At 54.8% G+C, this 27,554-nt stretch overlaps 1 protein-coding gene across 3 annotated transcripts in view; it reads left to right on the forward strand.

Annotated features, from left to right (window-relative positions):
- TRABD2B (TraB domain containing 2B) overlaps positions 1-27,554 on the forward strand; it is a 220,589-nt gene that overhangs the window by 152,278 nt on the left and 40,757 nt on the right. For all 3 annotated transcript variants that reach the window (XM_082433324.1, XM_082433323.1, XM_082433322.1), the window contains exon 3: positions 24,253-24,399. In XM_082433324.1, coding sequence (XP_082289450.1) covers positions 24,253-24,399 — 147 coding nt within the window. The remainder of the gene's footprint in view (positions 1-24,252; positions 24,400-27,554) is intronic.

Consider the following 27,554-nt stretch of genomic DNA (forward strand, 5'->3'; position numbering starts at 1 on the left):
GTCTCTGTTCTCTTGGAGCCTCAGACCTCTCCCCATGGAACAGACAAGAAAACCAAGGCCCAGTGCCACATAGGAAAGTCAGTGGTGGAGGCAGAACATGAGCTAGCCTCCTGTCTCCCAGCCCAAGTCCCCGCCCACCACTGCAGCCTCAGAGCGAGGGCTTCCCTTGAAGGGGTGGAGCTACATGCTGGGAACTCAGCAGCTTCTTCCCACTTAGTGCCCCCAGAGGGTTCCCTGAGCCCATGGGGAGTCCTCTCGTAGGGGCTGAGGGGCTGGGCGCTTCCTGGGAGGATAGACAGAGCTCCCAGTAATGAGAGCCCTTCTATACACCTGCTTTGTACCAGGCTGGGTGTTCCTGGCCTTGCAGAGCTCAGCGTCCAATCCCAGAGATCCAAGAATTCTTCAGTGGAAACTCATAAAGAATAGATGAGATGTGCAATCCAGGTGGGGTCAGCCAGCCGGAGGAGTGGAGTGGCAGGAGAATTTTCCAGGCAAAGGGCATAGCTTAAGCAAAGGTGTGGAGGTGTGAAAGAGAATGGTGTCTTGGGGACTCATGAGTAGTTAGTTGACGCTTCAGAACCATAATGCGGGTGAGTGGGAGGTGAATCTAAAGCAGGAAGTGTCAGGTGTGTGGGTAACGAGGCAGTGGGGAGCCACGGTGGGCTTTGGAGCGAGGCAGCGTGGTCAGACCTGTGCTGTGGGAAGGTCACTCCAGTGACTGCGCTGGGGATGGACTATGGCTTTCCTTCTCTGAGCGTCACTTTCCACATTTCCAAGACAGCTATTTTGGGAATTCATGAGAACCCAGATTTGGAAGTGCTTTGGAAATAACCAGTGGGGTCAGCCTTTATTCCTGCTCATGTGTTTTGAAACAAAGACATCTAGTTCTGCTCCATCCATAGCCCACTCTGTAACCTTGTAAAAGTTACCCCCTTTCTCTGAGCCCGAGACCCCCAGAGGAAAAATTTGGGCCGGCCGTCCATCTTCCTCACGGGGCCTTATTCCGAGGTAAGGACACAGCAAGTCCAGGGCCGGTGCTGGCCGGGCTGGCCTCCTCCCATGGGCAGCCGTGTGTATGTGTGTGTGTGGCGGGGGTGTTGCTCTCTGGCTCTGTGTGGTGTGAGCTGAGCTCCCGGGCCTTTTACAGACTGTTTACGATGTGCCAGTGTGGTAACTGCCCATGATTAGCCACTCCACAGGCAGCTCCAGGGCCTGGGGATGATGGAACAGAGTGGAAGGGAAGAAACTATTAAAGGTTGCCAGGAGCCTCAGATGTCGCCTGCAGGAATTCATCCTGTCACTTGCACCTGCACTGTCCCTCTTAGTTTCAGGGACCTCTCTGCTACACAGCCCTTCGCCTTTGTCCTTGCTTCCAGCAATTTGGAGGAGGGAGTGAATAGGGCCTGGGCTCTGGACATGAGTTTAAGTGCCACTTCCCCCACCTGCTAGGTGAGCTATATGCCTGGGCGCATCGCTGCACTTCTTTGGTCCTCAGTTTCATCATCTGTGAAATGGGGAGACAACCCTGTCCACCTACAGGATCCAGTGACGACCAACAAGATCATGGGCTGGAGAACACACACCCCACAAAGTGGGTGGTCAGTAGGTGCTCACCAGAATCCAGGACTGAATTTGCGGAACGTAGAGTGGGAGCGATAACCCTCATTGCTGGAGGACCCCCTACCGGCCCTGCCTCTGTGGCATTGGCGGGATTTGGACCTAACAGATCTGTGTTGCCTAAGGAGGCCACCTGCCTGGGCAGGTGGACGGGAAGACTGAGGAAAGAGGACCAGGAATGACCGGGCCTGGAGCCCCTTCTCTCCCAGTTACAGCCAACCCTGTGGGGCGGCCGCCTTGCTCTCGGCCCTTGACCCACACCCGGTCGTGCACGTCGGGTCGCACGCCGGCTGATTTCCTGTGTGCCGATGACCCTCACGGTGAGGCAGTTTAACAGCCTCCACTTTACAGGTGAGGAAAGCCAGGTGCAAGAAGGACGAGAGAGTTGCCAACATCCCTCCCAGGGCCCGGGGCAGGGACCAGGCCCTCAGGACAGGACTTGCCCACCCACGGGGGCAGCCTGGGGAGTTGCCCACATGAATTGACACCAGCCACCCTCCCAAGAGGGATCAACGTTACATTTCAGTCGGCTCTGGGCAGCCCTCCTGGGGGGGGTGGGGGGTGAATCTTGGTGCCCCTCTGATCTCACCCTTTACGTGGCTTCCCAGCAGAAAGAGTTCTGAACAGGAACTCAGCGGCTTCGGTTCTGGACCTCCATCCCACGCTGTGAAAACCCAGAGGGCTGGACCAGAAGGAAGCTCTCCACAGGCCTCTGCAGCTTTGACGCTGCTCTTCCTGCCCCAGCTGGGCTGAAGGGCTCTCCCACCACCCTGTTCTCAGGCTGCAGCAAGGCCTCCCTCTCTCCTCCCAGACCAGCAGTGTCCCTGCTCCCTCTGTACCAGCAAACACACACTTTCGTTCTCAAGAACCAAGCCTGTCCACCGGAGACCCATCCTCCCTGAAGCCCTAGGCCTTAGTGAGCCCCCCGTCACAAGGGAGATGCAAGCAGAGGCTGGTGCTCCGGGTCAGGGAGATCAGAAGGGGCCGCCAAGGCCTCTCCCTACCCCGCGAAGCCTCCAGCCTCAAGCAGGGACTGGGCACGACCCTTCTGGGGCAGCGAGGCCTCCATTCCCGCTTGGAAGTGAAGTCAGAAGATGAGCTTTTCAGTGCCTTGGTCCAAGAATGTGCTGACACTGCACCAACTTGGCCAGCTTTCCACCGCCTGCTTCTTCCATGCAGCTACGCGTCCAGGACTTCTGCCTGCCCAGCCTGCACCGGCTCGGCAGAGAGCAGGCCCCAGGGAGAGCCCTGTACCCCAGGAGATGCAAGAACAGCACGAGACCAGTAGAGTGATGGCTCTGCCGGGCCAGCCCCGGCTCGCACTTCACTCCTGAAAGCCTCCCCAGCGTTGTGTCCCCTCAGTCCCTGTTCCCTCAGGATGGAGGACCCCACCCATAGGACGAGGGGCTTCAGGACAGAAGACACCCTGGAGATACTCAGGGAGGGCCAAGTGTCCCAGCCCCAGGATCTGAAGTCACAGGTGTCCCCAGACCCTGTGCCCCAGGACTGTCTCTGCTGATATGCTGACAGCACAGCGCGTGGTGACCTCATCGGCGTTGTTCGTCCACAGCCAGACCCACCCTGGGCCCTCACATGGCCCTAACAGCAGCATAGGGAAATGAGGCTGGGACCCACACCGGGGAAGCCAGGGCCCCAGGGGACCAACTCCAGGACCTAAGGGTGTAGCCCAGGGTGGCGCGCTCTGTCTGATATGCTTGAAGGGGCCACAGCCTTCTCCTGCAAGACCACCTGGGTCAAGGGTAAACAGTGCCCACTAGCGTGTTCTTACTGGTTTCCTGACCCTCGGCGCCAGAACAAAACCGTAAAGGCATCTCGGGGACGGGTAATGCTGCGATAATGGTCACAAGTGTGTCTGCTATTTAAGGTCTGTGTGCCTCAGGTCCCTCACCTTAAAATGGTGATAATAATAGCACCCATCTCATAAGGTCGTTAAGGGAATTAAAAGAATTAAACGAAAAGTGTAGTATGTACATTATCTCTAACTTTCACAGCAACCCTGCAAGAAAGATGTCCTCTGCTTGCATTCCCCTTGTGACGGGGGGCTCACTAAGGCCTAGGGCTGCAGGGAGGATGGGTCTCCGGTGGACGTGCTTGGTTCTTGAGAACGAAAGTGTGTGTTTGCTGGTACAGAGGGAGCAGGGGCACTGCTGGTCTGGGAGGGGAGATGAGGAAAGAGATGAGGAAACAGAGGAGGAAACGCCTTGGAGGGGCCAGCCCAAGATCACTGAGTGAGTAGGAGTCTGTCTGTCCATCCTCTCCCGACATCCGGCCTGTGATGAGGAAGCTCAGTGGGGCGTGTACCGGAAGGGGGCTATTTGAGCCCAAGATAGCTGACTTGGGATCTGCCCTTCACACCAGAACCTGAACACCTAAGCAGCGACCTCGTTTGGGAGATCAGAGATGCCCAAAGCAGAGAGAGAGAGAGATTTCTCCCCAGGGCAAGCCCACAGGTGTGTGGGAGGAGGAGAAGCCAGAACAATGCGTAGTAAGCCTAGGGTCAGACCTAGGGTCATACAGGATCTCCCCTGAGGGGTGTGTGTGTGTGTGACTGTGTGTGTTTGTGACCATGTGTGTGAGACTGTGTGTATGAGTGTGACAGTGTGTGTGTGTATAACTGTGTGTGACTGTATGTCTGTCTGTGTGTGTGTCTGTGTGAGACTCTGTGTCTGTGTGCCTGAAGACCTGTGTCCATCTAAGTGTGTGTCTACGGGAGACTTTACGCAGGATCTTGTGGTGTGCTTTGGAGTATGGACGTGAGTGGGAGTGTGCACGTGTGCGTGTGCGCGCATGCGTCTCCGTGTGAAAGTCTGAGAGAGAGAGAGAGAGCGTGTTGCCCAGCGCTGGGGTTGGCAGTGAGGTTAATTATGTTTTCTGGTTGGCTGAGAGTTAATCAGCGGCACCTCATTGTTCCCACCCCTGTAGAATATTTTCTTCCTCAGATGTCTGCCTCTGCTTTCGGATGGGATGCTGACAGCCTGGAGGGCATACAGAGAGGGTGCCCGGGGTTGGGGGGTCTGCAGTCCGTGCTGGCCCGGAGGGGACAGGCTCTCAAGGCCAGGCGTCCATCTGGAGGAGGCTGACCACACAGGGGGTGGTTACCACCCCAAATCCCTGCAGCCTTTCCAAGGTCACAGAGCATAGACTGGTTCTGGGGGCCGGTAGGCTGGACTGAGATGGGCGGGCAGGGTCCAGTTCGGTGTGAAAAGCACTTTCTGGAAGTTGCAGTGGTCTGGGGTGGGTTGCAGCCGCTCAGGAGCCCTCACTCTTGCACAGAGGCGTGGCACGCCGCCACCACCACCCCCAGCCCCTTGCTTGCCGGGCAGCAGCACCGCCCGGACCTCCAGGCCTGGGAGACAGGCGGGCTCCTTCCCGCGCCGAGAGTTGGAGCCACGCGTAGTTCCTGCTCCCAAAGCCGAGTCCCAAGCTGAATCAGGCTCCCACGGGCCACCCACGACGACTCCCAACAGCCCTGGGCTTTCTTCTACCCATTTTCCAGAGGAGGACGTGGATGACTCAGAGAGGTGAACTGATCCGCCATAACTTGAACCCAGAGCCTCTGACTGCTAGTGATTCTCTGTCCGCCTCGCAAGGCTCCGCAGCGCAGAGCCTTATACAGAACAGCACTTGCCGGGTAGCCTCCGACTCCCTTACTGCCTGCAATTAGTATCGTTATGTGAAAGTGATGCCCTAGATCTTCTCACACAGTGACCCCTGTCAGCTGAGGGGGAGAACCTGTGCTCATCAGAGGGGCTTCCTGCAGGAGGGGAGGGGAGGGGAGGGAAAGGGATGCCAGGCCGGGCACCACAAACATTGGGCGCGGGGGTACCCAGGAGCAAGGACAGAACACTCAGGTCAAAACTTCCCCCACTCCCTGTGTGACCTTGGCAAGTTGTTCAACCTCCCTGAGCCTAGTTTTGTTACTTTTCAAACTGAAATATTCATCATTACAGAACCGGGGAGAGGATTCATTGAGATTTCATATGTGCGTGTACAAAGTTCTCAGTATGTGATATACAGCATCAGTTGACTTACTGTTATTCCCACGCTGGGACGGAGGGAGGGCAGGAAGTGAGACCGACAGGGGAGGATGGTCAGGAAGCAAGGTGGGGCCCACGCTGCCGGCCTTGCCAAGAGCCTCTGGTCCTCCTTCCCTGCACGGGCTCTTTCCTGGTGCCCTGGTGAGCTTGAAGTAGGCCAGGCCCGCACAGGCCAGCAAGGAAGCAGAAGGATCCACCGGCACATCCTAAGGTCTGTCCAAACATGTGCTCCTGCGCTGTATGACCTTAGACAGGCCCCTACCCGTCTCTGAGCTTTGTCTGTCAAGTGAGCAGTTGGATGTGGTGGTATATAAGCCCCATCTTCCCTCCTCCTCGGCACCAGCACCTTGCTGCTAAAGGGATAGAGATTTGGGGCACTGGACTTGCACAGGAGGCCCCGGGAATGGTCACTGGTATTAAAATGCCACTAGGTTCATTCATTCATTCATGTGCCAGACATTTACTGAGCACATTTTATGTACTGGGGCTGGAGAGATATTAGTGACCAAAACAAATATCCCAGCCCTCATGGAGCATCTTACCTTCTAGTGGGAGGAGATGTGATAAGTCAGTGACTAGCATCACGTGTTCAAAGGTGGTGAGTGGAGAAAATGGTAGCGCCTGGGGAGGGGGGTGACCTCTTTAAGTTGGGGGTGGCGTGGACCTCACAGAGAAAGCGAGGCCTGATGGAGAAGGCGTCAGCCCCAGGTGTTCCCTCCTGGGCGCTCCCAGGGCCCTTGGCGCCCTTCTTCTATAGGAATTTGCCCCAGTGTCTCCCGGCTGCTTCCTGGAGGAGAGCAACTATGTCCAGTTCCATCCATCCTTCCTCAGAACCCAACCAAGGGCTCAGCCCACATAGGTACTCAGAATCCTGTATCTACAGGATTGATCCACACAGGTCTGGAGTAGCAGCCTTGAACCTGGAGTCTGGGGGGCTTCTGGCCCTTGTTTCCCCAGGTGGGAAATCCTTCCTGGCACCACCCACACTCAGAGGGAAGATCAGCCCAACCAGCCCCAGACCCTGCACAGACATAGCCGGGGGCGACAGACCCGGCTGTGTTCCTCACCCTGTGCCACGTCCACACCAGGCCCAGAATTCCATCTGCTGCCAGATTCCAGGGCTGGAAATAATGAGGCAGATTGTCCCTCACTGCTGATTGACTTTCAAGTTGCTCTGCTAAACTGGGTGCAGTTGAAGTTTTAGCAAGTCTCCCAGGGACTTCAGGCAGCTTTGGTTTCAGTCTTGTAAAGAACTGTTAAGATCCAATCAAAATAAATAAAATCAGATCCAGGAAAGCGATGTGTTTGTGACTGCAGACAAAACACTCAGGATATTCATGCCGAAGACTAGCACCCCGCTTTTCGCGGGGATTCCTTACACCAGACTGGCATGGACCCATGATCTCACTGGCATGTGCTCTTAGAGGCTTGGGACTGTCATGAGCCTCCTGCCCCTGTGAGGCTGGAGAGGAAAGTACAGGCCAGTGTGAGCACAGACAGTGTGACTGAGAGTCCCAGACACGGCTTGCAGCAGGGGAGACTCCAGCCCCGCACTCCTGCAGGGTATTCACTGGCCTGCCATGTGCCTAGCCCTGCAGCAGCGTGAAGGACACGGGGGAAATACAGGCCTCAGGAACACATGGTAACTACAGAATCAGAAATACCAAATCGTGGGCAGGGGGGTGATGGTGGTGGGATGAATTGGGAGATTGGGATTGACATATATACACTAATATGTATAAAATAGATAACATAAGAACCTGCTGTATAAAAAAATGAAAAATTTTAAAAAAAAGAAATAAATCATGCAAACCTGAGAAACAAAAAAATACCAAATCGTGAGATGCCAAAGCCAAGGTCATAGGGCATCAGAACCACAGTAGGACAAGTAAGGCATGTGAAATCCCAACTCCAAGAATCACCAAGCAGGATAGCCCAAGAAGCTCTTTCCAAATGCTCTCAGCCCACCCCTTGCTATGCTGAACACGCTGGTGAAGCAAATAACGGCCAAGGCAAGGTTGGAGAGAGAAGCGCTCTCCCCTCTCCCCACTCCCCTCTCCCCTCTCCCCTCTCCCCTCTCCCCTCTCCCTTCTGCTTCCGGCTCCGACAACCATCCCTTCACTGGTTCTCCTTGGCCTTAACGACATCCCCTGGTGCTTCAGATGGAATTTTTGGTCAAACCCTGGAAGAAAAATCAAAGATATTTTGATTTTTTAGTCCCTGCACATTGCCAAGAGCCACCTCCCACCGCTAAGGTTCAGAGGAACTGGCAGGGAAGACATCACCCAGGCTTTTCTGCAGGTGGACCTGTGCCCCGAGAGCATCGGACAGGCCCTCCTGTTCGGGGTGGAGAAGCAGGTCCCCAGCAGGGGAGGAGGCCAGCGGGGTCACTCGGGGGCGCCGGTCAGAGGTGGGTTGGGAAGCCAGGCCTCCCCAGGTCCCCGCTCCCGCTCGCCGGCTGCCTGGCCCTTCCCAGGGCCACATTCTTTGTTGACTGGTTGGTGCCCTGTGCCCACTCACCAGGCTTCACCCCGTCCAAGCCAGGGGTCAGGTGGGGCCTCCGTCTGCCCTGCCGGTGCCAGGCCCGGTGAGCTGTCCTTCCCGGCTGGGCTGCCCTCTGCACTCAGTGTGCTGAAAGGGCCCCTTGTGTGGCAGCCATGCCTCCTGGCCACGGTGCACAGCCCCGTTCTCTTACCTCATAAACAGCTAATTTGTTACATATTTTCTGACGCTGTAAATGGGAGAACAAAGACCTTTTCTCTCATATTTTTGTTCAATTATGTTTGTGGGGGAACCTGATCCCCTTCAAAGGGGGGCCGGGGAGCTGAGGGGAAGCCTCCCAGGCTTACTGACCTCCCAGGCCTGCTCCCGGGCCGCGGGCTGCTAGGGCCTGGGTGCGGCCAAAGGGGAGGATGGCGAGGGGCCCCCTTTGTGTCCCCTGAAGGGACTGGGCCCTCATCTCCAGAACAGATGCCAGTCTCAGAAGCAGGTCGGCTCCTCCAGCGGAAAGGAAAGCCTCCAGGAGACAGACATCAGGACTGTAGAAGGAGATCCCTTTCCACGGTCCATGTCGGTGCCCTGCGATGGCCTGGCCTGTGGGTGGGAGATGAGCGCTGCCACTACACTGACAAGCCCTCTGCCTGGACCTGCGGCACGTCCCCAGGGAGACACTCCCTGGAGGGAGTGGACTTTGAAAAGAAACCCCGCAGCTGAGAAGCCCTGGGCTGCATGATTGCTGAGGCCCCTCCAAACCCCGAGGCTCTGGTCCACATTTGGGCTTTTGCCCAGCTCTGGCTCCACGTCTGCATTCTCTGCCTGCCCCGTCTCTTTTGCAAAAACACACTTACTGGTTTTGAACACTAGCTCTCCCTGATTCAGGAGCCAGGAGGCAGGGAAGACGTGGCCTCTGGAGGCTGCTCCTGGCTGTCTTTCCAACAGCTGGCACCCCAGCCTCTCCTTTCTTCCTTCCCTTTAGTGGGTGGCCGTGAGTCCAGGTCCCAGATTAGGTGCTGAGAATGTGAGGATGAGCAGAGAAGACATGGTCCCCACCCTCATCGTGTCTCCACAACAGCGGGCGGAAGACTGGCACGTGGCTAAAATGGCCAGACTATCTTGATTCATCCACTGCTTACTGGCTGTGTGACCTCAGGCAAGTCACTTAGCAACTCTGTGCCTCCTTTGCCTCATCTGTAAAATGTGATAAAAATGGTAACTACTTCCGAGGGTTGTTGGGGACTTAAATGAAATCATATTTGTAAAGAGCTTTGTACAGTGTCTGGCATTGAACAAGTGGCTAATCAATGGTAGTTAAAATTATTATTAGGAGAAGCAGACATTAAACAAATGATTATATATGTCAATATATGAAGCAGACTATTATGAGTAGGCTGAAGAAAGAGTACAGGGTATAGCAGAGACTTGAATGGGGCCCCCTGAACTGATCTGGGCATCAGGGAAGACATTTTCAGGAGGTGATGCTTGAACCACTATCTGAAAGATAAGTAGGAGTTAATGGGGCAAAAAAAGAGAGGGATGACAGGAATCGCACACCTGGCAGAAGGACCAGCATGTGCAAAGGCCCTGAAGTGGGAACAAAAGAACACATTCAAATAAAGCCTGTCGAGGCAGCATGTTGAAAACACAGAGCGAGGAGGGCAGGAAGCCAGGTGAATCTGAGGAGGCAGGCAGGCCCACCAAGCAGAGCTGAGAGGCGTGTTGAGGGAGTCAGAGGTTATGCCTAGAACAGAGCAGAGCCAAGAAGGATTTGAGCCTGGGAGTGCTGTGACGTCATTTATGGTTTTTAAAGATCACGCCCACACACAGCATCCCCTTTCCCTGTTAGGCCCAGAACCAGTGGGCATGCATGAGGTCAGGGATGCTCAACGTACCGGGTACAGCCCGGATCCTGAGCCTCAAGGTCCGAGATCATCCTTTGCAGTGCCCTCCAACAGCACGTGGAAATAAAAGTAACAGGAAGAGAGTGGAGGGGGATGAGGGTGCAGACCCAAACAGGGCGGGGGCCAAGATCGCAGAGAACCTTGGTGGGCCAGCGTTAAGACTGAACCGTGGAGAATGATTGATGGGGCGCCTTGGTGTCAGGAAGGAGTAGAACTAAATCACATTTACTTGAGTCTTCCTGGGAGTCCTGCACAGCGCCTGGCATAGAGGGGTTTTTTGGTACATGTGTGAACGTAAGTCAGGTTAGGACTCTTACTGACGTGGATAGTGCACAGGGCAGTCCATACACCTGTCCTGAATCTGTCGATCATCTGTCTATCTCTGTCTCCATCTGGTCTCTCCCTTTCACACACACATTCTTACACAACCCACAGTCTCTTAGAGCCCCAGACAGCACAAGGCAGAAAGAAACTCTGGCCTGTTGCTGCCCTTCTCAACTGCAGAAGCACACAGAAGGAGAAGACAAAGACTGGAGCTGAAGGGAGGCCTTCTTAGAGGAGGTGAGCTTCTAGGCGGGGCAGGAAGGGTGTGGGTGTGGACAAGTGGGGGCCAGCAAGAACCCCTGCCCCTGATCTGTCAGGGCCCTGGTGGCAGGTCCAGGCCAGGCAGTGGAATATGCCAGCATGGACCTGAGGCCCCAAGAGAAGGTTACAGGCAGGGAGCTAAGAGGCTGAGCATGCCTCCCTCTGCCCGTGGTAGATTGGCCCTTTACCTAGCAGTGTTGGGAGGCATTCTCTGTTCCCATCGGCTCACACTCGGCCTGCCCTCCCAGGTCAGACCTGCGCAGAAGGAGGCCTTGGACAGCCCTGAGTATTTCCCGTCTGCAGGGTAAGCAGATCTCTGCTCATCCAGAATACGTCTGACTTCTCTGTATTCTTTTCCCGAGACCCAAGGCTCAGATTTCAACTTCACATTCTTTTGCCTCCGGTCTAAAAACATTTTCCTTTTCTGTGGTGGGGGGAAGGAAGGGATAAGGGGGCATAAGAGACCCAAACTACTCAAGTAAAGCCTCATTCCTGTCTTAGTCTGCATCCCCCTGCTTGCTGTGTGGCTTTGGGCACCTTCCTGCCCTCTCTGGGCCACCGCATCCTCTCTAGACAGTGAGATCCCACGCAGGATCTAAGGGCCCTCCCTCAACTGACATTCTCTTGGCAGAGCCAGAGTCTCCAGTGCTCCCGTCCTGCTGCCAAGAATTGCCTCCTGTGACTAAACAGGCGAAAAGCCGGAGAGGTTGGGACTGTATTGTAGTTTTGTCCATGAGGCCAAGTTCTATGCAGCTGTTGCCTTTGATGTACTCTAGCGAGAGTGTCCATTCCCTGGGCTCTCAAGGCTGCAGGTCCCATGCCAGTCCCAGGCTGTCTCCTTTTCCTCCTGCCATTCAGGGCCTGCTCCTCTTCCGTCCAGCTGCTCCCCCAAGTGGGGCTCAAGGCTTCCTGGAGTGGAAGAAGAGAGAGTGAGGACCCAGCCCCGAAATTCAGGGCAGGGGAGTTGGGCCAGTGGCGGGCAAGGGGAGAGACTGAGAGCCCTGAGTTGTAGGCTTCTAGAACAACCAAGCCAGAAAGGAGCTGGAATTCTAGCCTGCCTTCACTTCCTCCATGCATCCCCAAAGCCCCCCCAGGCCCAGGTGGGGCCTCCTCACCTCTCCCAGCCCCAAGAGGGCTAAGACTGTCTCCTGCCTGGAACCTGTGCTCCTCTGATCCTTTCTCAGCGAAGCAGCCAGAGGGCAGCTTCTAAATCGAAAGTCTGACTGTTCGTTCCCGTCTGTATAACTTCCATGGCTTCCCATAGTCCTCTAGATAAAGTCTGAGCTCCGGATCTCACCCCAGCTCCCTGCTCCAGTCCCAGCTCACGCCCTTCACCAGCCACACACGCTGCGCTTAGACCAGGGGATCATCGGCACTTCCCCGAACTGGCCAGCTTCACCCAGCCTTTGACACTGTGGGCTTTGACACTGCCTGGAATTCCTCTTCTTTCTCTTCTGCATGGTAGGTGTGTGCTCTCACAAGGTATCACTGCAGAGCACCTCCTCCGTGAGTCCTGTGTGCGGTCCTCCCCTGGCTGGATGAGCCCCCCTTCCGCTGGGCTCCCACTGCACTGTGTCCATCCCTGTGCCCAGCTTCACAAGTGATGTTAGCATCTGGCTGCAAGCCTTCCTTGGGTGCCTCCTGCCGTGCTCCACCTTACCCTTGACCTTGAGCTCCTTGAGGATAGAAGTGGCTCCATGGCCCCAGCACCCAGCACTGGGCCTGGCACAAATCCATATTGATCATTGAGGGGTGAATGGGAATAATCCACATACATTGGCTCCTGCCCCCCTTCAGAGCTGCCCCACTGCTGCTTAGGGAACAGAAGCTTCTTAAAATTCCCTAAAAAAGGACAGGAATGTTTTCCAAGGTTTTTAGAGCGCTAGCTCCCTAGGCGGGGCAGACAAGTACAATTCTCCCCACTTGGCAGATGGGTGAACGGAGGCCTGGAGAAGAGAAGGGCCTGGCCCATGTTCCCATGGCAGCACATCACCAGAATGGGAACCTCACACAGCCTGTATGTAGCAGGACCCAGATTTGAGTCAGGTCGAGCCCTGCCCCTTCTGCTGCTCTATGTGGTTGGTCTCTGAGGCACTTGTAGCCTGTGACTTAGCGGAGAAACAATTTCACTCATCAGCACTGAGCCGGCACCCCCGACCTCCCACCCCAGGCCACCTGGAACTGCCCACCCCAAATCCGTTGTCCCTAGCTGCTGCCCAGGCCCCAGGCAGAACAGAGGTCCCCTCCCTGCTAGGGCTCGGGAGGCTCCCCCCACTCCTCCTTGCAAATTGGTAATTGCTGTGTGGTCAGACCAGAAGGAATTAGACAAGCCCTCTAGGAATTTCATACTGATTTTGCAAATGAAAATGGAGACTTGCCTTTTGAAGTCTAGGCAGCTGTGTCAGCAGGCAGGTCTGAGACAGCAGGAAAAATAAAAACTACCTACTGCCAACCAATGGAGGCAGCCGCTTCACAATAATGATGATGATAATGGTAACCATGGGCACCGCCAACTGATTGCCTGCCCAGTAGACCGTTGTCCCTCTGAGAGTCTCAGTCTGCTCATCTGTGGTTCCCCAGCTATTTCCGCCGCCACAGGTGACCAGCCCACTGTCAGAACATCCAGCAGAGAAGGGCTGGGTGGAGCGTGGAGCCCTCCCCCTGAGACCGAAGGCCCTTCGCCACCGGGTCCCCTCCGGGCCTAACTCCTGACACGTCTTTAAACACATCATGCACTTCCGAGCCCCTCTGCCTTGAACACGCTTTTCTCTCAACCCCACTCATCCTGCACAGCCCCGCTTAAAGCCTGATTCCTTCACCAACTCCCAGGCTGCATCACAAACCCCCTCTGTGACCCCAAAGGCCCTTGTTTTTCCCTTTTATCATTAACTTACCCCGGGGTTTTATAATTACCTGTTTCTCTCTCCAACTCATCTACCACCTTGAAGTTCCTCAAAGCTTTATAACTGGAAATAGGCCGGCCTAGATGATTCTGTGGGACTTTCTGATACATTTTGGTTTTTTCCTCTATTCACGGTATGTATTCAACTTAGGAGATCAGAAGTGATGATTGGGGAGCAAAAAAAAATTCATGACAGATAGTTGACCCCAGGGTCAGGGAGGGCTTGGCACACTGAGCAGAGCTAAGGCTGGGGCCACGTAGCCCTGACAGTGGGGGAGCATGTGATGTCACCTACTTCTCTGAGCCTTGGTTTCCCCGTCTGTAAAATGGGGTCAGTAATGTTGGCCTCACAGGGCTGTTGTAAAGAATAAATGAGCTTCCATGTGCCAAGTGCCTAGAACCGTAGACAGTTTAAATCATGACATGGTGGGGTGTCACCGTCCCAAAATGTTGGGCTCATAGAACATGACAAGCAGAGCTGAGAAGTACTCCCACATCCTCATGTCTCAGAGGGGGAACCTGTGACCAGAAAGTGGGCCCACAACTGGTCTGGAGTCAGAGCCTGCAGCACCAGAATCTAGGTCTCCAGCCTCCCTTGGGCTTACCTGTGCCTAAAACTGAAGAGCAAGGGACCCTTTTGCCATCCAACAGGGCAGACCCCATACAAACTCCCTTCCTGGAGACCCCAAGCCTCTGGGCCTGTCCGCACCCCCAGCCCAGCCCCTGCCTCAGCCCGGCTGTTAGCTCCCTACCCAGCAGAATGCTAATCTCCTCCTGTGGGTGGCTCCGGATTTATGAGCCTTTCCTGGCATGACTTGAAGGACAGAAGAGGAATGCTGGGATCTTTAAGGGTGGTCTTCGGGTGGAGAAACTAGGCATCCAGAGAAAAGAAGGAAAGAAAGCTAGGGTGAGTCAGCCTCCGCTGGCCGCCCGGGAAAGCACAGAAGGCTCAGCCAGCCCACACTGCAGGGCAGCTGGAGGATGTGGCCGCATCGCCGAGGTCCAACTGGTGGGCGTCCACGGAGCAGGGACCGTCTGTGCTAGAAGCCAAGCCCAAGTTCTTGGGTTGTGGCTGGGGTTGGGGACAGGGTAAGGGGAGGGGAGGGAGGAACGTGCTCAGAGATTCCTCTTTAGGAGGAAGACAGCTGCCCTCTCATCTTCAGTCTCATCTCCTTGCTTCACTCCTATCTCCCCAGATTCCATGTCAACAGAGCTACTGCAGCCACCTCTGCTCAGCCTCTCTGGGACTTCCCATCCCAGTTGGGGGAAGCCAGAGGCCTTTGAGGCCCACAGGCCCCACGGGACGTGCTCCCCACCAACCCCGCCCTACCTTTCTGACTGCGTCCTGGAAATCCCCCTTGCCTTTCCAGATCGACCCTGTGTTCTTCCAGCTCTGAGCCCTGCAGTGACACAACATCACCTTGCCTCCCTTATCCTGATTTCAGTGGGAAGCATTGGCAGGGGATGAACAGGCAGGAGGGGAAGGAAGCTGGGATATTTCTTGCCCCCCACCCGCGCCCTCCTCCCTGCTGGCCACCATGGTCCAGGCCGTGGAGCGGTAGCTGTGGTCCCCTCTGACGGCCGTGGCTCTGGTTGGGTTTAGGTCCCTGACCCCACCCCCCCGCCTTTCCCTTTAAGGCTTAGGGGCAGGAAAGCTTCCCACTGCCGCTGTTCCTCAGCGCTCCACCGTCTCCTGTCCACACCTCTGTGAATATTCCCATCATTCAGTGTGCTTCAATTACCCTTTCAGTTGAACTTACCTCATTGGAGCTCACTGCACAGGCAGTGCACCATCTGTTTGCTGCTGGGTCTCTGCCTGAGACAGATCTCATCGACTAGTTCCCCTTAGCTCACTCCTCTCCAACCACGCTGGCCTCTTTCCTGCTCCTCACACCCATCAGGCTCGCTTCTGCCTCAGGGCCTTTGCACTTGCTGTTCCTTCTGCCCAGAACATCCTTCCTTCTCTCAGATAGTCACATGACCACCTCCCTCATCTCCTTCAGATCTCTTCTCGAATGTCACTTCTCATTGTGCCTTTCCTGGGCATCTTATATAAAATGTCAACCCCCAACACACACACAGACACTTCCTATGTTCCTTGCCTTATTTTCTCCTTAACAACTATCACTCTGTAACATATTTTACTGGTTATTTTTGTTTATTGTCAGCTTCCTCCTACTGGAATGAAAGCTTCATTAGAACAAGGATCTTTATTTGCTGTGTTTACTGCTGTCCCTTCAGGGTGTAGAAGAGCATCTGGTACAGAAGTGGTCAATAAGTATTTATTCAATGAATGTGTGAGTTGGTCCTTTTCGCAGGTGGGTAAACCAAGGCCCAGGGAAGGAAAATGGCTTGCCCAGGGCTTTGTGGTGGAGATTCAGATGGAGATGGGAGCTCTGGTCCTACCTGACAGCACAGAGCCAGTCCCCGGCTCCAGGAAACCTTGTGTTTATTTGGTGGCCTGCTGCTCAGTGGTGCAGTGTCCGGAGACAGGATTCTGTGCCGGGGGCCGGGGGACTCAACATACTGAGAAGGAAGCGGGGAAGTCGTCAGCACTGCTTTGGTGCTGTCAATGGAGCAAGGAGAATGAATGAATAAATAAACCTCAGCCAGAGCCTGACAGGCTCTAACCTTTGAGGAATTCTCCCCCAGGCTGGAGAAACCTTCCTGTGAAGCAGAGCTGCCGTTCACCCCAGCCCACCTCAGGGCTGACAGACATGTGGCCCAGGGTCCAGGGGGCTCAGCTGCCACCTCTGTGCCCTGGGGGTATTGGGTCCCAGCAGGGAGCTGCTCAGGACGGGGTCCTGGGATGAGTGGTCCAGCTTTTCATCCATCCATCCATTCCCTCATTCTACAAGTATTTCTCAAGCATCTACTATGTAAGTATCAGGCTCTGTGCCCTCTGCTGGAGAAACAGCCATGACCAAGAAAGGCAATTTGCCTGCCCTTGGAGTGTTCACCATCAAGCAGGAAGAATGAGCATTAAATAGCAATGAAGCAGGGTGAGTGCAATGGTCCAGGAAGTGACAGTGCTTTGGGGGACCTGCCCGGCCCATGGTCCAGGGAAGTCCTCCTGAGCAGGGAACCTCTGCAGCCAAGTGAAAGAGGAGTGAGAGCTGGTGGGTGGAGGAGGGTTCCAGGCAGAAGGGGGAGCAAGGGAGGTGGTCCTGAGGCTGGGAGGATGAGTTCGGCACAAGGCTGGAGCCGAACGATCAGGCAGGGCAAAGAGTAGAAACAGCGCAGGAGGCCATGTTCCAGGTGGGGTTCCTTGGCCAGGTGACCTCTTTCCTCTCCCCATATGTCAGCTCTAAGCAGGCCCTATGACTGAGGTCCTAGCACCCCTCCTCCTTCCCAGCTAACCACTCAGAATTTGGGCTTCACACACTGGCCCCTACTTGTCTGTTTGTCTGGTGGAGGCAGCTTGGTGGGCCAGGCCCAGGGGCAGCAGAAAGAACCCAGCACCTGTCAGCTGGACCTGAGTTTGAATTCCAGCTCCAGTTCTTCAATGTGAGACCTTGTGCATGTACTTTCACCATCCTCAAGACCTCAGTTTCTTCATATGTCATGTGGGAATAACAATCCATTCTCTGAAGGGTGTGGGATGGTTTCTCAACATCCCTACTGTGGCCCATGGAACCTGGCATGCCAGTGAACTCTGACCTCATCGCCTATCACTCTCCTTATTTTCTCAGCTCCAGCCACCCTGACCTCTGCTCCTCCTTGCATATGCACGGGGCCTTTGCACCTGCTGTTGCCCCTTCTCTCATCACTCTCTGCCCTCCTTTTCTGCTTCTTTTTTTCTTTGTAACACATACTGTATTTGTTAGGGTTCTCCAGAGAAACAGAACCAAGAGCATGTGTAGATAGATAAATAGATAGACAGATAGATAGACAGACATATACATATATACATACAGATTGATTTATTTTAAGGAATCGGCTCATGCATTGTGGAGGCTGGCAAGTCCAAAATCTACAGGGTGAGCTGGCAGGCTGGAAATCCAGGGAAGAAGGGCCGATGCTGCTGTTCAAGTCCAAAGTCACTGTGCTGGCAGAATTCCCTTCATCAGGGAGGTTGGTCTTATCTATTAAGGGCTTCAGCTTATTGGATAAGACCCACCTCATCCAATTATTATACAGCATAATCTGCTTGACTCAAAGTCTTCTGATTTAAATGTGAATCTTATCTAAAAACTATCTTCACAAGAACATCTAGAATGTTTGACCAAGTATCTGGGTACCATGGCCTAGTCAAGTCGGCAAAATTAACCATCACAAGTCCACCCCTTGTCAAGTTGGCATTCATACAGTATGTCCTTAAATCATACTTAATCTCCAAATAGATAATAACAAGGTCTCAATTATGCCTAACAATTACAAGTCTGCCTGCAACCAAAACACGCTAATGCCTTCCCCAAAAGAGGATGCAAAGTCTTTGGGTGGTATTTATTTACTTTTCTCCTTGAGGTACCATAACTTAAATGCGATACTTAAGAGTACTTGAGTTAACAATACTTAAACACTATGGTATAAAGTCAGTATGTCTTGTGTTACTTGATAGGAGAGAAGAAAAGAAAAAGAGACAGGAGAAAACAAAGATTTTATACACACACACACATTCTTAACAAATTAAGGAAGAAATTCTCTGGACTAGGAGAGTCCTTGTTTCTGTAACTGGTCACGTGGTCAGAGCTGGCATTTATAACTACCTTCTTCTATTACCCCCATCACTACCTATTCCCTTTGCCTTCTGCAAGCTCCTCAGCTAGTTGTGGTTCTTTACCTGGTGGGATGACCCAAACCTTCATTCCTGAAGGGTCTGGGCCATTAGACTGCCTACACTGGGTCGTTGTAGTTTCCCACTGACATTAGTTACCCACAGGGCCTGGTAATACTGAGACACCCTAAGGAATATCCTACGCCACAGACATGCTCTCCCTCACCTCCAATTCCCCCTTGGTCATCAGGACCAGGCCCCCAGCCAGCCCAGTAACTCCCTGCTTCACCTGTTGGTTTAATGGCATGAGGAACCCAAAGTGACAGAGGGCAGTCTGAACTTACAGTTCAATGGAACTCTTGTTGTGTCTTTAACATACTAAATATTAACATTTTACTAATTATTTTATTTATTCTCTATTTCCTCCCCAGCAGATAAGCTCAGTGAGAGCAGGATTTGGGTCTGTTTTGTCCCTGACTAAATCCCCTGACCTAGAACAGTGCGTGGCCCATGCCAGGTGCTCAGTAAGCACTGCCGAGTGGGTTGGGGCCTTTGCTGTGACTTCCCTATAGTTCGGGGTGGGTGAGAGGTGACGGTCCCAGCCTGAGAGCCAGGCTTGTCTCAAACATCCTTCCTGACTAAGCGGATCCGGCCTTCTCCTCACGATGACGCTGCTGGGCCGACAAGGCCTCGGTATTCACCCTTCCAGCCCATCCAGCACTGTTTATAGACTGATCTGGAACAATAAACCTGTCCCCACCCTCCTGGCGCCTGCCTCCCTCCATCCAAGGCCCATGTTTGAAGATGTGTTTAAATTCCAGGCCTACACTCAGCAGACGCTGCGGGCCAGCTCCTGGCCTGCAAGTACCAGTGAGGGGGGTGCCACCAGGATGTTCAGGGGCTCTTGGTGGCCGGGCCTCCACACACGGCCGTCCAGGGGAAGTGAGGCGGCTCTCGCCTTCACCCCGTGTTTGTTATTTCATGTCAAAGCCTTATCATAAACATTATCCTAGAGTGGGCCACCGAGGCTAGGGGCGAGGCGGGTTTGTTATTCTGAAGTGGCCGGGGGCAGAAGGCATGGAGGCCTGGGAGTCTGAGCAGGGCCAGGCTTGAGGATTCAGGGTGAATGACAGGGAAACAGGAGTCAGAGCAAGAAGGCACTTATTCGCGCCTGTGCACTGGGCTTTGAAGGCCCCACTTTCCAACCATCCTCTACTATAAAGGCCCGTTGGCATATCTGCCTCTAAAAGGTGCTCCGTGTGGATGGAAACCAAGTCCAATTAATCCAACAACCCCAGATGCCTGCAGAGAATCACTAGAAAGTAAATGTTTGTTGAATGAATGAATGAGTGTTACCTCCCTATGTCTGTTGGAAGCACCAAGAATGCACATGAAGAAGCACGTATTACTTTGAAGTCCTGGTCATGGGAACCTGGTTGGAGCTAGACAAAAGTAATTTCGTAGCCCAGCTCTGTCCTTTATAAGCCATGTGGCCTTGGGTCCCCTTCCCCTCTGCTTCTTTGTTTTCCCATCTGTGAATAGGGACACCTCCCTGCTGGCTCTCTCCCAAGGAGAACAGAGTGAAGTCCCGAGGGCAGTGGTGAACTAAGAGGATGGGTTCCAGGGCTGGATGGCCCAGGTTTGAATGCACATCCGCCCCCCTCCAGCTTTGTCACCTACAGTGGGTTACTTAATATCTCTTTGCTGCAACTGCCCCCTCCCGCCACCCCAGTCTATGAAATGGAGCTAATACTAGCCCTACCTTAGAGTTGCTGTAAAGGTTAGATAAATTAATATGGGCTTAGAGAGTTTCTGACGCATAGTAAGTGCTCAATAAACATAGTGACACTAGTAATCAATGGATGAGGACTGCTTCACAAATTGCAAAGGATGGATACGAGGCAGGAGGTAGAGGGGGAAGGTCGTGGGATTCAGGGTCAACATCCTTCCCTCTCATAGTTCTTGAGTGTCTGCTGTTCAGCAGTGACCAGAGAGGCAGGCTCCCCGCCCTCACCAACCTCTCAGTCTAGACAGGCAGGGAACAGGGAATTACCTGAAATGGTCATCTCAGAGGGATAAGTGCCACAACCAAGGGAAGCTCCGGGGTCTGTGATGGGGGTTGAGGGGAGTCTGGAGTGACGGGCTGGGCTTCAGTCCCGACTCCACCACACCCCGGCTGTGCCACACTGGAGGTGCTTCTTGAATAATCTGATCTCAGTGTTTTACCTCTAAACATGTTAATAATAAATTCTCCCTAGCTGTTTTTTGGCTATTTCACAAGGCTCCTGAAAGAAAATGGGTATGGCAAGGTGTGGGGGATGAATGTGGACTGTGCCAGTGGACCTTGGGAAATCCAGCCCCAGACATGATCCAGAGCACAGCAAAAGGTCCTAGGCTGGGCGTCAGGGAACAGGGAGCCCACTCTGCCCCCAGCTCGCCGTGTGGCCTTTGGGCAAGCTTCATCCTACCTGTCCTGGACCCGTGTCTTTTCTCCTCTTCCATGTGAAGAGGGCATACGAAGAGATCAGTGGTTCTCAAACGAGGCTCCAGGGCACCTGTGGGTTCCACAGAGAAGCACTGGGAGCCTGTCACGGTGGGGGGGGCATTGAGCCGGCGGGACTTCAGGTAAATAGCCTGCCTCCTTTACCTCAATGAGGGAAGTTCCCATTTCTATCTGCTACACATTTTGAGTTCCAAGTAAGTTTCCTCTGGAAAACAATAACAACAAAAAAGGATTCCATGGCTACAAAAGGTTTGAAAAACTGCTGGGCCCTTCTAGCTCCAATCAGGGAAGGTTTAGGTCTAACTATTTTCTTCCAAGCATTTATTCCACGCTTACTACATGCCAGGACTGTTCTCAACGCCCTGCAGACTGTAACGTGCTTCATTCACTAGAACACCTCCCAGCTCCACGAGGGCCACATGACTGCAGAAGTGACTCCATGTGTCTAAGAGGGTCCGGGGGGCCATTTCCCCTCCGAGCCGGGTCTTCTGGGCGCCTGAGCCGATGACCTCAGCACAGGCCAGGTGGGGCCAGCGCTGAGAAGCAGCAGGGCAGGTGTGTGCAGCGCAGGGTGTGGTCACAGGAAGTCTGTGTGTCCCAGCCCCCAGAGGAGGAGGGAGCTCCAGCCCGCCTGGACGCTTTCATCCCAGGCATCTGCTATGCAGGAGGAAGTGCCTGTTGCCTTAGCGATGTCCACGGCAACAAGGCCACTGCCTGCTGCGATCCGTCCCCAGCCGCCCTGCTGCCATCGACACCCTGCGCCAGGTGGCTGCAGATTGGATTTCAGGGGTGGTGGCCAGAACCTGGAAGCCTGGAGAAGGCCCAGAGGTGGGGTGGTGGGGCCTGACCTCATCTCCAGCCAGCTCATTATGGGAAGCAGGCTGGGCTGCCAGAGCTCAGTGCAATCCAGCTCTCCTGCCCACCCAGAAACAAAAGTAGAAGGGGATGGGTGGAGGTGCTCTCACAAGCACACGCTTGGCCCAGTCGCCCAAGACAGTATTTTAGCTAGACTTTGTGTACCTATTACCTGAGCTTTTTTGTTCAGATTATGTGTTCTGGAACCACGTGGCTAATGCCACTTGGCGGAAACTTCTGCCACGTAGTGGCAGCGTGCCCCAAGTGCAGACAGAATGCCAGAGTTCTAGGGGCTAGTCTGAAGGGCTTACTGAGCAACCTTGAACTATGAATTGACCACAGCAGGTGTCAAAGCACCGAAGAAAGGATGGGTGACACCCTCTACCAGGCACAGTGCTGAGTTCTGCCAATGCAAAAATAAATAGGATGCAATTCTTGTCTTCAAGCCGCTCATCGCCTAAGGGGGGAGACAGGTAGCTAAACTGCAGTTACAATCTATTGTTCACGCCCTGCTGGAGGGAAGCAGGGTGGGTCCCTCATCTCTCGCCACAGCTGTGCTGTGAAGCATTTACTCACATGTCTGGGCCCAGCTGCAGGCAGGCAGGCAGGCTCAGTGGGCTCAGCTGGGCTCACTTGCTTGTCTGGGAGCCGGCTGGCCGTCTGCCGGACTGGGATCGCCTTGGTGGGACGACGCAAACAACTGGGCTCTGCCATGCACGCCTCACCCTCCAGCAGGCCAGCCTGGGCTGCTCTCAGGGCAATGTGGATGTGTACAAGACAGCAGCACGTGTGTAACGCTTCCTCCATTTGGCTATGGAGGCTTGTGATGCTGGCCTCCATGTGTAATGCAGCAAGTCCAGAGTCAGAATGTGAAGGAGCTACAGAGTTCCATGGCCAAGGGTATGTATATAGGGAGGGGTTAAGGTTTGGGGCCATTACTGTATCACTCCGCCACACAGGGAGACCGTGGGAGCTCCGGGGAGGGGCCTCACCCAGCCCCCAGATGGTCAGAGAAGCTTCATGGAGGAGACATCTGAGCAGACCCTGGAAGGCCAAGTCTCGATTTGCAAGTGGAAAACAGAGGCGGGAGGTTTCTCATGCACAGGGAACAGCATATACAAAGCACAGAGACAGAAGACTGCTGAGTAGTTCAGCATTTGGAGACACAGGGGCTGGAAACGAGGTCACTGACCACAGCAGCGGCCAGGCCGCTGCCTTGCAGGCTCCAGTGAAGAGCTAGGCTTTTATCCCCTGGGAAGGAGGCATCCATGAAAGTTTTGAGCGAAAAAAGAAAGATTAATTCCATCAGATTTGTGTTTTTAAAGGATAGCTGTGGCAGAAGAATATGGGATAGGTGGGAAGTGGGGTGGGGGGGAGTCTGCAGAGAGGAGCATGGGTTGCAGTGGACCCAGTGAGAGAGGCTTGGGCCTGAACTGGTGTGGACTAAGGCTGGGGGTGTGTTGTCCACGACAGTGTGCAGACAGGATGAACAGGGCCTGAGGACTGCCAGGGAGGCTGGAGCTGGGGAAACAGCGAGGACAGGTGGCCCGAGACCACCTCCTGGCGTTTTGCACAGGAATTGCAATTGTTTTTCCCTCTATTTGTGCTAAATAACCCACTGACTGGTCAAGCTCCTCCCTTTTGTTGGCCAAAGGAGTCTGGGATGCATAGCTGTGTGAAGCTGGCTCTAGTCCCAGCCGTGCAGAATTGGCCACTTCCCCTCCCCTCCTTGGCTTCAGTTTCCCCATCTAAAATGGGACATTTTAGATCATCTCTCAGGGCCTTGTGCCTTGGGCAAGGCATGTTCCATTAGAGCCACGGTCCTCAAATGCCAGAAGCAATTGGACCGCTAAAGAGGTTCCCAGGGAGCCTGTTAAAAATACACATCCTGGGCTCCACCTCAGAGATTCCAATTCTGGAATCTCTGATATTTTTGTGTAGCACTCCAAGTGATCCTGATGCCTGGCAGGTCTGGCTGGGCACAGCTGTGTCCCCAGGGCCTGGTACGGTGGCCCAGAGCACAGAGGGGCTGGAGGAAACGCGTGCTGAATGGCAGCACAGATCTGACTTGGGGGCTCAGCTCCTAAGGCCTTTGCCTGGTGTGAGGATGGCTTCTGGAGGAGGTGGCATTTGGGTTGGGCCTTGACATCTAATGGGCTTTCTGGTTTTTTGTTCATTTGTTTGTTTTGCTTTGTTTGGGGGTGCTCTTGATTCCAAAATGAGTCTGTGCTCCTTCTAGAACTTATCTAGGCACTCGAGAAGAAAGGAGTCAAAAGAAAAACTCGCCCATCATTCCAAAACCCGGACACAACTAGGGCTCTCTTTGCCATATTATTAGATAAGATGTTGATGCCCAGAGCAGTACTGGGGACCTGTGAGGGCAAAGGGCTGGAGATGAGAGCAGGCTGAACGTGGTGAGAGCCCAGTGAGTGAAGAGCGGGAGACATGGAACACTCGGGCAGTGCCAGCTGGTGTCAGGCCCCTCCCATCTTTTCACACACCCTGTTTCAGGCCTGTTGCCCCAAAGTCCAGCGGGAGGAGGGCCGGTCCTGGAGGGGTCAGGGGCCTCAGCCAGGGTCCCTGAGCACAGCCCTGACGCCTGTCCTCCCTCTGCGCAGGTGCTGTTTGCCCTGAACCAGACCCTGCTGCAGCACGAGAGTGTGCGGGCCGGGAGCTTGCAGGCACCCTACACCACCGAGGACCTCATCAAGCACTACAACTGCGGGGACCTCAACGCCGTCATCTTCAACCACGACACATCCCAGGTGAGGCTCCCCTCCCCCAGCCCGGGCAGCCTCCAGGACACCAGTTCCCAAGGCCAGGCCCATAGGAAGGCATTTATTAGACACCTACTGTGTGCCAGGCGCAGGCAATCTTCTCTCCAGCCATGGTAAGCAGGAGCTTTGGCATCCCCATTTTATAGATGGGGGAAACTGAGGCTCAAGGACGGGAAGAGACTTGCCCAAGGCCACACCACTTATTAGTTGTTATCAAGTTGTCAAGAACAGAGCTTGAGCCTGGTGTGTGTGACTCTGGGGCCTAGACCCTGGAAGCTTTGCCTGTAAGAACAGGGAGGCCTCGTTGAGGCTTAGTCCAGCATCTGGGGAGGTTAAAGCCCAGGAAAGGGAAAGCTCACAGGTGCTCAGAGCTTGGGCTTGAGTCCAGCCCAGGGCTCTCTGCCTCGATTCGAGTCCTAGAGGAAAGATTCCCTCCAGGCTGGGCAGACAGTGAGTGGGAGCCGAGGAGCTGAGCATGGCTCCACCAGGCCTCCCGTTGCCCTCGGGATAAATTCCAAGATACTTCGTAGGCAGTCAAGGCCCCCTCTCCATGTCCTACCCTCCATGGACCTCATCACAGCCCAGGCCCCCCGCCCCAAAGACCTCATTTTGCTGACCTCTGCCACTTGTAGCACTTCCCCCATGCACCTTGCCCTTTCCCACAGCTCTGCCTTGGTTCAGGCTCCTCCCTCCCAGTTTCCTCCCACTCGGGCCGTGGTCCAGTGTCATCTCACCTGCGAAACCGCCCTGACACCCTGGGTGGAGTTAGATTCTCTCCCGGGCACCTCTAGGCCCCCTGTGCTTTCTGTGTCTGGTGCTTGATTATCCATTCATTCAAGAGGCAGCTGAATTAGTCAGAACAGGCCACCTCCCCGCTCAGGACACTGAATGGCTCCCGATTTTTCTCAGGATAAAGCCAGAGTCTCTGTGATGGCCTGCGTGGTCCCGTGGTCTTTCCCCAGCCTCCACCCCGTGTCCTCTGCCTCTCCCCCTGCCCGCCACATGCCACTCCAGCTGCGCAGGCCTCCCTGCTGACCCATGAGCCCACCCACACACTTCGCCTTTGCACTGGCTGTTCCATCTGCCAGGAAGGCCTTTCCCCAGGTGTCACCATGGCTCACCCCCTCTCTGCCTTCAAGACATAATGCAAATGTCATCGTCTCAGTGAGGCGGCCCCGACCCGGTCTAGAATTGCAACCTGACGCCCCTCCCGCCCCCACCAACCTGTCCCCTTTACGATGCTCCACTTTTCCTCATGGCCTTTATCATCTTCTCGCGTACTTATATATCTTGATTCATTGATCAGTCATTATTTATTGTCTGTCCTTTCCCACTACAGCATAAACTCCCTGAGGGCAGGGTTTTGGGTCTGTTTTATTCACTGATAATTGGCTAGAGCAGCGCCTGGCACAGAGCACGACTCAGTAGATATTGGATGAATGAAGGAAATAGTTTTTAAATGCCAGGCACAGAGCTATGGAAAGGGATATGGTGGGGCGCCAGAGAGAGTTGCCCTCATGGGGCTGAGGGTCTCATAGGGAAAAAGGGGAGATTCAACAAGCGACTGCACCAAAGCATGATCCTTGCTACGAGGGGGAGTAGAGGATGCCCTTGGAGCCTGTGGCAGGAGCAGGAATTTAGGTGGGCTTGGGGGTAGGGGTGGGGCAGGGCTGGGGAGAGAAGGAAAGACTCCTGAAATAAGAGAGGTCAGAGAAGAACCTGAATTGGCCACAGACAGGAGGCAGAAGAACATTCCAGCAGAGGAAACCACGCAGACGAGCTGGAGGCAAGAGACAGCAGGAGGAGGGGTGAGAGTTTGGGCTGGAGGCATAGCCAGGGACCCCGCTAGACCCCAAGCTCCTCGAGAGCAAGGGTGTGCTGTCCACTCTCGTCGCGCTGCCCAGCGCAGGGCATGGCACAGAGCGAGTATCAGTGAGCGATGCTGCACGGGCAAACGCAGGCGTGTGCGGTGCTCGGTGCAGTGCAGAGAGTGAGGGAGAGGAAGGATGCGGAGGCCCTGCACAGAAGGCTGGGATTCTGGGTGCCCTGACTCTCTCTGGTAGAGGAGAGAGGGAGGAGAACCCTGGCAGCACGAGGCTCACAGGCGTTTCACCAGCCATCCACCCACCCTGTGACAGAGCCTAGCACCGCATCCTCTGCTGGGCAGAGGCTGGCGAGCCCTGAGCAGCCAGGGAGCTGTGTGCCTGAGGGGTACCCGTCACCACTCAGGATGGCCTGGCCGTGACATGGCCAGGCTGGGGAGAGTGGTGTGCAGGACAGGGCCCTGGCCACGGAGGGCACGACGCTAAGCTGAGAGAGGGAAGAATGGGGTGACCCCGGGGGATGACAAGTTCAGATTTTCTTTGCGCGGTGTCCAGAACCACTGGCGTGTCTCTGACAGGTGAACTACGTCGGGGGTCTCCTGGCAGTGCCTGTACTTGAAGTAGAGCAGAGGGCACAAGTAGACTGTGCCACCCAGACTAGAATAGCAACCCAGGGGTGCACAGGCCGAGTCTAGCCCTCAAGGGAGGGACTAGGCAGCCCCACCCCCAGACACAGACAAGCCTAGTGTCAGGGCAGCAAGGCTAAATCCAGTGCCCCGTGCTAACAGAGAAGGGGTCTGCGGCTGGAGGTCTCGACGTCACAGGGGCTGGAGGGGGCAGTCACCGCCTGCAGCTGGGGAGGGCTGCAGGTGAAGGTGGTATTGGACCAGGCTTGAGAGTAGAGTCCGGCCAGGTGTGGACAAAGGCAGGGGCCGGCAGGCAGAGCGAGCTGCATGGCAGGGGCACAGGAAAGTGGGAGGTCCTGAGGAATGATCTGCAAAGCAGACGGCAGACCATATGGGGGTGAGAATGTTCACTGAGGGGCCGACACCTTGGGGTGTTTAAGCCAGACAGGGACGTGGTCAGAAAGATGCCTCCGGCTGCAGTGCCGAGGCTGCTGGAGCGGCCTCTGGAGGCCGGGGCCGGACAGATGCAGGGCCCACGATGATCATACTGGCGGACAGGGGCCAGGCACACCTCACCCTTGGTCGGCTTCACCTCATCCCCCTCCATCTCACCTTCAGAAATGGCTGAGGCCCTGGCCTCCCGCAGCTCTCCGGTCACTAGCACTGTCAGTGCCCCCAAATCAGCAGGGTGATC

The sequence above is a fragment of the Balaenoptera physalus genome, assembly GCF_965194825.1.
Source record: "Balaenoptera physalus genome assembly, chromosome: 1".
NCBI classification, from domain to species: Eukaryota; Metazoa; Chordata; class Mammalia; order Artiodactyla; family Balaenopteridae; genus Balaenoptera; species Balaenoptera physalus.